Below are 10,768 nucleotides of genomic sequence, written 5' to 3' on the forward strand. Positions count from 1 at the left end.
GGAAGATATGTTAGTCTCTGAGTTGAAGAGTCAACACGTCTGGCTAGATAAACGCTGCTGAGAGGCTGAAGGAGTCGGTAAACATCAACGACCTCGTTAGCTTTAGCTAGCTCACCTGTAAACAGTAAAGTCCTACTCTGTTATCTTAAAACGCTGACATGTGGAATGTAACTAAGAACATTCGAGGATTTAAATGCATCGCTTTTACTTTAACAGAGTATTTATTTCTACACTGTGGTACTGCAGTACTTGTCATGTCAAAACATGTTCACCCTGTTTTCTTCTCTTGAATGTCTTCTGTTGTTTCTTGACAAACTAGTCTAACCGATACAACCGGAACTAAGATGATGAATTACTAACCAGGGTTTTCCCTCTCCCTCTTCACAAACTCAGCCTGAACCTCCCCAGCTTGCCTTGTGCCAGAGGAGCAGAGGACAGGATGCTGCTGAAGATGCCTCAGAAGCTGCTGAAGACTGCCCACTACATCGAGTTGGGCAGCTACCAGCACTGGCCCGTGCTAATACCCCAGAGAATAAGACTGTACACCTACGAACAAATCCCCCTCTTCCTCAAAGAAAACCCCTACATCACGGACGGCTACCGGGCTCACCTGCCCTCCAAACTCTGCCTGAGGAGGTGGGAAATACACACTTTTTAAATCAGAATTTAAGACTTATTTAATATATTCCTCTCATGCTTCTTTTTTTGTTCATGGTACAGAACTATAACCATGCTTATGTCAAAAAGGTGCATGCTATAACACAGTCAATCTTTGTTTCTTCTTTTCTGTCACAGTATTTTTATGCTGTCCAATGAGACGGTGAACATCTGGAGCCACCTTCTGGGCTTCCTGCTCTTCTTCTCTTTGGCGGTCAATGACCTCTCCTCGGTACTGCCAGCCTCTGGAGCTAACAGAGAGGACTATGTCATCTACACTATAGGACTGTTCTGCTTCCAGGTAAGATTGTTTTTGGCGAGTGGGGCTGACATAGGGTGGAGAATCCCTCTCTTGGAAAAGTTAATGACATTTGAGAAAATCTTGTACCCTCATCCAGACCTTGTGATGTTGTTTGGACATGAAACTGAATACAAAGATGTTGGTTGATGAGAGCAGTGCTGTGATTTGGTCCACACAGATGCCACACGTTTACTAAAATAAGCTCTCCTCAGTCCTTCCAGCCGTCATTTTCACAGAAATGTGTATGATCAGCAAGTGTTTGTAATTTTGCTACTTATAAATTCTAGTGGCTTCTTCATTTTGTACAGCTGCAAGTATTACGTGTAAATAATCTACACAGTGTCCTGTGCTTACAGTGTAATTGTATGGCTTAACAAACTGATTCATGTCGATTCACGTTTCCTGCCACATGTGCACTCAGTTCACCTCTGCCCACCAGGTGTGTATGTTGTGCGTAGCAATTGCTGTTGTAAAGGTGGGGCTCAGTGTATTATAAAGAGCTACATTAGGAGTGTGTAGTCCCCAGTGGCAGCTGCTGAATTGTTCTCTGTAGAAACAGTGTTTATTGTTTGTGTGTTAGCTGTGAAGCGTTTTTGTTGTAGGTCATGTAGAAGCTGATAATGGTATTGGTAATGTCAGGAAGTACACTACTCACAATAAGTTAGGGATATTGTTATTTACATGAGTGCTTTTCCTATTTGGTCTGAATTTTAATGAAATAAGTAAAAGTTCCCTTTGATATTACTAATAATGAATGAGAAGAAACACCATTTTCATTAGTTTAATATTTATTACCCCAAAAATTTAGACAATAGCAAGGATAGCCCCAAATAACAAAAATTGACAATGTCAGTAGCGGGGGTTTCTACCATTTGCCGCAATGACAGCTTGACAGCGACGTCTCATGCTCCTCACTGGCCTCATGATGTTGTTCTGAGGCAATGCGTTCCACTCCTCCACAAGTGCTACACGCAGTTCTGCCAGGTCACGTGGGGTTGGGGTACGATCATCCAGTCTCTGCTTCAGCTGGTCCCAGACGTGCTCTATTGGGTTCAGGTCAGGGGACATTGCTGGCCATACCATATGAGGCACTCCGACTTCCTGAAGTCGAGCTGTGACAATTCTGGCACGATGTGGTGGAGCATTATCATCCATGAACAGAAAGTTGGGGGTGTGCTGGCGGAATTGGGGGATGATGATGGGTTCTATGATGTCTCTGGGGGGAACGTGCAGTGCCCAGACTGTTGCACCTCCTCCACCAAAGGGAACCCTGGGGACCATGTTGACCTCGGCGTATCGCTCACCTCGCCTTCTCCAGCAACGCTGACGACCATCATTTCTGTGCAAGGAGACCCGACACTCATCAGTGAACAGGACGGTAGACCACTGCTGCATTGTCCAGGTCACATGGTCTTGTGCCCACTGCAAACGTTTACGGCGGTGTCTTGGTGTCAGTGGAGTCACCTGCAACAGTCGCCTGGCATTCAAGCCAAAGTGGTGGAGTCGGTTTCAAATGGTTTGTCTGGAAACCCTAGTACCTCTCACATCTCGTAACTGGGCCTGCAGCTGTGTGGCAGTTGCATAACGATGTCTGAGTGCTTAGGTCCTTAGGTACTGGTCATCGTTGCGGTCTGTAACTCGTGGGGCTCCACTCCTAGGTCTGTCACGAACTCTGCCAGTAGTTCTGTGTCTTGATGCGAGTCTGCTGATGACACTTTGAGACACACCAAGTTCATGAGCAACATCTGACTGCCTGCCACCGACCCGAAGGCGCGCTATTGCCAGGTGGCGCTGCTCGTCCGTTAAGTGACGTTGTTTGTTCATGGCTGTTTGAATGATGAACTTGGAATGACTTACTGACAATACCATCTTTTTATACCCACAGAATGTTGAAATTGATGCCACATTGAAAAGGGTTGTCTTTTAGTTTTTTGGTATTAGCCCCAATATGTAAGGCACACTGTACACAGTGAGACCATTACGTGGAAAACACAAAATGAGGTGTGTCTATCACCCCAATACAATTGCCTCCCTATCCCAAAACTCTCTGAAGTGAAACAAACACCCTATGTATGAAAGCCACTGAGTCTCTCACAATATCCCTAACTTATTGAGTAGTGTATGTTGTGTAAGCATTGTGAAGTAATGTTAGCCTACCACTCTTCTTCTTAAACCCCTTTTCTTTTTTCATAGCAGTATGTGGTGTGAGTGTCTGGATTGTTTTTACAACCATGTATTAGGATTTTGTTGACTTCTAATCAAAAAAAGTCAAACAAAACAAAAGTTTATCTGATGAAACCATAAATGACATAAAAAACATAAAACCATTAAAAAAAAACCCAAGTGCTGGAAATCCTTCAAGACACTAGGATTTTATGAGAAGTGCTCGAAACTGCTTGAAATTGTAACTAATACATTTATAAAATATATTTTTATACTGGTTCAGACAGGTTGTAATGCTGAGTCCACTGACAAACAGTTTTCCTTCATTTTGACCATTTTGTCACCCTTCTGTAGAATGTTCTCACAAAACATGATGTTGGTTGTTTGCAGTAAAGTAACATGTGATTTAATGCGATGAAGTGAAATAATCATTTTTAGTTTATGTCTTTATAAATGTGTATTTTTTAAATTTCATTTATCCTTTATCTTAGTGGGGAGGACCCACTGAGACCAAACTCTCTTTTTCAAGGAGGCCCAGCGACTACAAAACGAAAAAGAAACTCTACACATATAAGCACAGCTATACAAATTTACATACACATTCATGTGTATATATACATAAATACCCATAACTCAACACATATGCACTAGAGGTGGGAAAAAAAAATCGATATTTTCCATCCGTCCGTCCCCCGGCTCCTCGACGTCAGCCGGGGGGCTGACGGACGAACGGACGCTCGTCACCGTCAGCCGGGGGGCGCTTGTTTTTTAACGAGAAGACTGCGGCAGCCCACTAACACCCGCTATAAAGCAGCTTACATTGAAAATGAGTATAGCGGCGCAGCGCCGCTGTTCCACCGTCTGGAGAGAACCCTGAGCTGGACACATTAAAGTGCATGAACGTTAATAACATGTCTTATGTAAACCAGGACAGTGCTTTCTGATACTGAAAAGTCAGTAGCAACTTGTTTTATGTAAACTTGGGCCCGTTTTAGTTTAACAATAGTTAAACAAGAATAACATAAAAATTAAATGAAATATTGGGCACATTTCAGTATGCAACCAATTATGTGCAGAGTTATGTTCACCCATCCAGTACCTGGGAAGTGGGAACATAAAAGTGCTTTGGGTCAACCTGGACACATCAAGGCATATTAAATTTATAGAAAATAAAATAAAATAAATGCAATAGATGCATAAGAAGTTTTCCTTTTTCAGTCACATATCGTGATATATCGTTGATGAAATTTCTTGCAATATATCGAATATTGCAGATATCGTGTATTGTGATATTATCATTATCGTGGGCCAAATATCGTCACAGTATCGAATCATGACTTACCTGTATCGTCCCACCCGTAATATGCGCACAATTTGAACAACTGCAAGTATTTTCCTTGAGCAGTTCGGCCACTAGGTCTTTGAAAATACACCATCCGATACCAGAGAGAAAAGCTTGAGCGTTGTTCCACATAATGGCTGCAGCAATACTGAAGGCAGCCTCCCCCATCATATCCTATACCGTGGCATTGTTGGTGTGATCCAATCATGAGATCTATTTTCATGTGTCATGTTGTTGATTGACAAAAGACTATTCAAGTACAAAGGGATTTTACCAATTAGTGCTTCATAAATATAAAGTAAACTATGTTGCTTCCTCCGTTGACCCAGAAGGGGCCAGCCAACAGTGCTATACAGAACACAGTGGTGAGTTTGAAACCCAGCACCTGCAATGAAATGCATTGCGCTATGATATATATAGCATCCATTGGCTTCAAGATCGAGACTGCCGCATGAGTATAGAGTGTGTCTCTGAAGTCTAATACTGGCAAAAATGTTGCCTGCACATGTAATTAACCACTGATGTAAGATGCTGGAAATGCTTGAAAATGCTTCTTTTAAAAAAGCTTGAAAAGTGCTTGAATTTGACTGCGGATCAGGTGTCGGTCTCTAATGTTACTGTGTGTTTTCGTCGCAGGTGTGTATGTTGTGTTCTGTGGGGTATCACCTGTTCTCGTGCCACCGATCAGAGAAGACTTGCCGTCGCTGGCTGTCGTTAGACTACGCAGGCATCTCTGTCGGCATCCTGGGCTGTTATGTACCTGGGCTCTTCTACGCTTTCTACTGTAATGCTGTAAGTGTGTACACTTAAGATATCAAGTGATTTGTACTGCAGTGATTCATATAGAATAAAGAATAAAGTCAAATATGTTATGGACTAATAGAGACAGATGCTCCAGCTCTGATAAGACTGTATGTTATTGGTTTCTCTCCTGTCTTGCAGTTTTGGCGACAGGTCTACCTGCTGATGGTCCTGTCCCTGATCCTGGCCGTCTTCTGTGCTCAGGTGCACCCTCGTTACCTCAGCAACGACTGGCGACGGATACGGGTGACAATCTTCTGCTGTGTGGCTGGAATCAGTGTGATCCCTGCGTGTCACTGGGTCTGGCTCAACGGAGGGTTCGGTACTGATGTCGTACAGGTGAGAAAGTACAGTGATGGTAGAAAACAAGCAAAGTGAGAGTGAGCTGATGTTTGCTCATGTTATGTTTTTACACCTTTGTATATACTAGTTTGCAGTTTTCTTAAGAGTGTTCCTCACTCATGAATCTCTGCAATTTCTTTCTCTCTGTTCTGTCATACAAACTTTGTTTTTATCATGTGTGCAGCTGTTCCTGCCTCGTGTGATAGTGATGTACCTGATTGCTGGATCTGCCTTCCTGTTCTACGTCACCAAGATCCCTGAACGCTATTTCCCTGGTGAGTCCTCCTTCTCTCTCTCTCTCTCTCTTTCTCTGTGTACAGGTCTGAAGTGGTGAGCCTTAAACCAACTGAGACACTTGGTCACCAAAAGAAGAATTCAGCAGTTAAAGTGACTGTATCAATGACTGTTATTGAGCAGTAAATAAATATATTTCCCAGTGTTAATTAGATTTTATTTTGTCAGCATTAAGCTGCAGTTCAAGGTTTAAGATGGTTTGAACATGTGTCGTCTGGAACAAAAGCACGTGCTCTCAGCAAACAACTATTTCCTCTCTTCTTCTAGGCCAGCTGAACTACCTGGGCGCCAGCCACCAGGTGTGGCACGTACTGGTGGTGGTGATGTTTTACTGGTGGCATCAGACAGCCGTGCACATCATGCGATTCAGACACAGCCAGTCCTGCCCCAACCAGAACAGCAGCAGCTAAGTTAAACTGATCAACTATTGTGATGGGAAGGCCGTCAGATGCAGGCTAATTGTTGGTAGATATCAGTTAAAGTCATTATTTTATCATTCAAGGATTTCTTACCAGTTAGCTGCTGGTAAGAAGTTGCTACCTAACTATCACTAACTACCAGCAGCTCCTGACTATTATCTCCTAAGGTCAGAAACCAAGAGTCCGACAGTAGCTTTCACTGAGCCGTCGGTTACTGTCGGACTGTTCGAAAACCAGTATCGTCACCAAGTCTACTGAAGATGCTAGCTAAGAGGTTTTAAGAGCTACACTAAATCTTAAATCCTCTCAGCAAAAGCTGAACTGATGTCAAAAGTTATGTAGCCGCTCCACACTGATGGACATAAAATATCACTTGATGTTGCTCCGTAAACACTATGATCAATGCATGAAACAGGAATTCTTTTGTAGAAACTGACAAACGTTTGGTGTTTTTTAATCGGTTGATAATTGGTTATTATGTTTTTTGTACAGAAGTATTGAGAATCTATCTATAAGGATTCTTTTGAATCAAACAAACATAGCCTGTGTGAACTTCTTTTTGCATTTAATTTATCTATCAGTTCCTTCAGGATTAGATTGTATGGAATGTCTTGAAAGGTGGAAAGCAGAGGAAAACAAACACGACAACTGGAAATTCAACACTGTGAATTGAGTATTTTAAGCTTTTGAACAAATATTTTAATCAGCAATCAAACTGAAACATGTTAAAAAAGATGTGGGAACCCTATTTAGGCCACACTGTTTTCTTAGCACTTATTGATTTGTGTCTTTTTTTATTTTGTGTGTTTGTTCTTGGCAACAATGGTGGCAGTTCAAGAAAAAAAAATACTGTAAAATCTCTTTACTGTGCCCTCACACTATGTGGGCTGTCATCAGCCTAAATACCAGACAGTTAATCAACATGTTGTATAGTCATCATCACCTTTGATATAATTGTCATTATTGGCCTGCCATTACAAGGCAAGTGATGAAATTATAGCTAAATCTCTCTCATATTCATATCGCCATCGCACATCAGTCTGCTGACATCATATTGCATGATTCTGGTGTCTTATTTATTTATTAGTTTACCTAATTTGCCCATCACAGCTTTCGTTCGTAGACGCACAATAAATCGGATACAACTGAATGCAATTCTGGCCAGTGAGCAAGTATAAAGTTGAGATTTCCAATGAACCGACAATGCTGTGTTTAAATATTGTGGTTCATCCAGATTACAGCAAAACTATATGTAACTCACCTTTACAGGGTACACATAGTTTTGATTTTATGCATTGTGTGATTAATATAATGAAGGTGAATGGGATTTAGCTTTTGGTGTCTAAAACTTAAAAAAATGACATGAAAAACACTATTCTAACAGTTTTTTAAGGACTGCTGTACTGTCTGCCTTTGTTAGAAAGTGTTTTCACAACCTGGGCAAAAACAACTCCAGTTCCCTGAAAAGTTGGGACGCTGTATACAGTATAAATAAAATCAACGGAAAAAAGAACATGGGGAAACAAAAGACTGAAAGTTGTGTAAAGTTCCAAAAAACACCTGTTTGGATCATTCCACAGGTGAACAGGTTCATTGGTAACAGGTGATTTTATCAGGATTGGGTATAAATCGTTGAATGGTTCAGTCATTCACAATCAAAGATGGGGTGAGGTTCAGCACTTTTTGAAACACATATAAAGGAGATTACTACATGGGCTCAGGGGCACTTTGTAAAAAAATTGTTGGTGAACACATTTTGTAAATGATTGCATTTATGTTTTTACACAGCGTCCCAACTTTTTTTGGAATCAGGGTTGTAAAACAAAAACGAAACATAAATCTCATAAATGAAAAAAAGGTTGATATAAATCTTGATATGATATATTACTCTTTTAACAGTAGCTTGAGTTATTCGAGAAAGACAATGAAATCACATTTTTGCTGAGAGCTCAGTGAACAGAAGTTCACAGTTCATAGTGGTAAGCAGTTATCAGATGTGCTCTCTCTCATAAAGGCTGCCGGCGTGTTAAATCATCAGTGTCTACTTGAAGCTGTTACATAGGGCCAGTGTTTGGAGCAGATATGTATTTAAATGTTTTTAGCGTTTGTCTTGTGTTTACTTTTACATATTTTTAATCACATTTGTACTGCGTTTGCCTTATTGTCTTTGAGTATTTATACCGTATACACTCATACTGTTTGAATCTGTTTTTGGTCCAGAAAGAAACAAAAACCTAAAGAAAATGATCAAACACGGACCGACGTCATCTTCGCTGTCACACCACAAGGCCATTAAGGTTTTTACTGTTCTTCATTTTGCCTTTTTAAGTGTGTGTTTAGTTTTTATTTACGAACATGAACTCTGCCCTCTCATTATCATATATACTATGCCTGATGTTTTTCTGAATGATCTCATGATTGTTTGATCCTGTGTTTGGGTTTTTTTTTTTTCTTGAATATCATTAATATGATGAAGCACTGGCACTGACCTACAAGGTGTATAATATTTATTTCAGTGCCTATGTGAAAATATATTTTTAAATATTTTGAATGAATAAAGAATGCTGGAAAAGAAATTGCCACTCAGTCTTTGGTTTTGGATTTCAATTACTCTCCATACAGAGATGTTCACATTATTGAACAACAGAGGGCGGCATTGACACAAAAGTTGCCCATTTACATTAAAGAGTTCAGAGAAAATGTTTGTGGACATTTCAGATTTTTATCACATCACTGTCTCTCTTTCAGTGCGTGGGAATCATGTTTTTCCCTTGCTTCATTTGACCTACTCGTCCATCCATTGTCCTCTAACGGAGGTGGTTCTTGCTGAGTGGAGAGTTTTCTGTTCACCCAGAGTCGAGTGATTCACTTCACTTAGCAATTTGACATGCTTTTTAAACACAGGGACTTCTCGATGGCTCAGCAAGTCATAGTCACATGCTCATATCGTTGCTCTCAGCAGCTTGAAATGCACCATAAACATTCCTAACTTTAATAAAGATTGTGCATTAAGACTGTCTTAGTTGCTGCAAATAATAACTGCCCATCGACAGATCCCGTCATCCAGTGATGAATATTTAAGCAAAGGGTGTGTGACACGGTCAGGATGGGAAATCACCCTGACCTCGGAGACTACTGGAGCTGCCTTTATGATAGCAATTTTGAGAAATTGGCTTACTCATATTCTTGCTGAGGGTTAGGTGACACTCAAACGCTCAAAGTTGTGTTTTTGATAGATTCCACTGTTAATTGTGACCAGCTGCTGGTTATCTTAGCTGAGCAGACTGGAAAGAAACTATGAACTAAAACTAAGAAAAGTATGCCAAACTCAATACACTGACCAGCTCCTCTGAATACATAATTGTTACAAAAACTGATGTGAAAAAAAACAATTCACGTTTTTTAATTGGGTCGTTAGGAAGAAGCGTGTAACCCGATTGTAAAAGAGCTAATTGTCATCTGGACATAATTTTATGCCACACTTCACTTTTTGCCCAGATTAACCTGACAAGATATATTTTGTTAATTGGTGAGCTTTAGAGGCCCTGGTACTGTCGGTCATTAACCTACATTTGGACAGAGCCAGGCTAGTTGTGTCCTTGCCTCGCAAGTCTTTTTGCTAAGCTAGACTAAAACCAGTTCCCGGCTGCAGTCTAAGAGGCCGATCACTCACAGTGTTCCCATGAGAAACCTTAACTTTAAACTTTGTGCATGACTTTTCATTTTCGTCAATGTAAATATGTTTAATCATTGTCAGTCTCGGTGCAGGAAAACAGCTTACCTTCAGCATGTGCACAGTTAATAAGTGATGATGGGCCCTTAACCTGAATGTGTAACTGCTATAGATAATAACATGGATTATAAGGGCAGATACATGAAGTGCTATAGCAGCGCTGTCATTTGGGATGACTTTGAGCGTAAGAGGAATACTACCGTGTTTAAAGTATGATAATTATGTTAGCAAATGATAGCCATGAGTGTGTCACCTCATGGAATAATGGTTGGTTGTGTGGAGCCTGACACAGCAGCACAGTGTTGCCTAAAAGCGTTAAAGCGTCTCGGGTTGCTTAATCATCATTTCTGGAACATTTCAAAGTTAATTTGGAGAAATTTAAATTTAAATTTTATTTATATTATTAAAGATGTAGTTGACTTTAAAAAGGGGCAATATCCTTTATATTTTAATTTATAAATGTAGCCTTAGGTGCTTTATGACAAAAGGTCCACATGTTTAACTTTTGCATATTTTGGTTTTACAGAACCCCAGACCAACTTCAAAAATCTCGATCCGCCTTGTTAACCACAACATTATTTGTGGAAACACACATTGCTGCTGAGTTTTTAGAATTCAAATTACACATTTTATAAATGGATATAAAAGCAAAACAATCGGCTACAAGATGCTGAAACACTGCGAAGATGAGGAGATCTACAGAATTACATATATTT

The 10,768-nt window shown here is 40.4% G+C and overlaps 1 protein-coding gene across 1 annotated transcript; it reads left to right on the forward strand.

The window, feature by feature from the left end:
• The first annotated feature begins 410 nt into the window (after positions 1-410).
• On the forward strand, positions 411-8,895 carry LOC115593136 (progestin and adipoQ receptor family member 3-like). Its single transcript, XM_030436526.1, has 6 exons — positions 411-636; positions 796-958; positions 5,100-5,255; positions 5,406-5,603; positions 5,791-5,881; positions 6,168-8,895. Exons 1-6 carry the CDS (start codon positions 440-442, stop codon positions 6,308-6,310), a joined length of 948 nt encoding a protein of 315 aa, XP_030292386.1. The 5' UTR covers positions 411-439; the 3' UTR covers positions 6,311-8,895.
• Positions 8,896-10,768: the final 1,873 nt, after the last annotated feature.

Source organism: Sparus aurata, chromosome 12, assembly GCF_900880675.1.
Source record: "Sparus aurata chromosome 12, fSpaAur1.1, whole genome shotgun sequence".
NCBI lineage: Eukaryota > Metazoa > Chordata > Actinopteri > Spariformes > Sparidae > Sparus > Sparus aurata.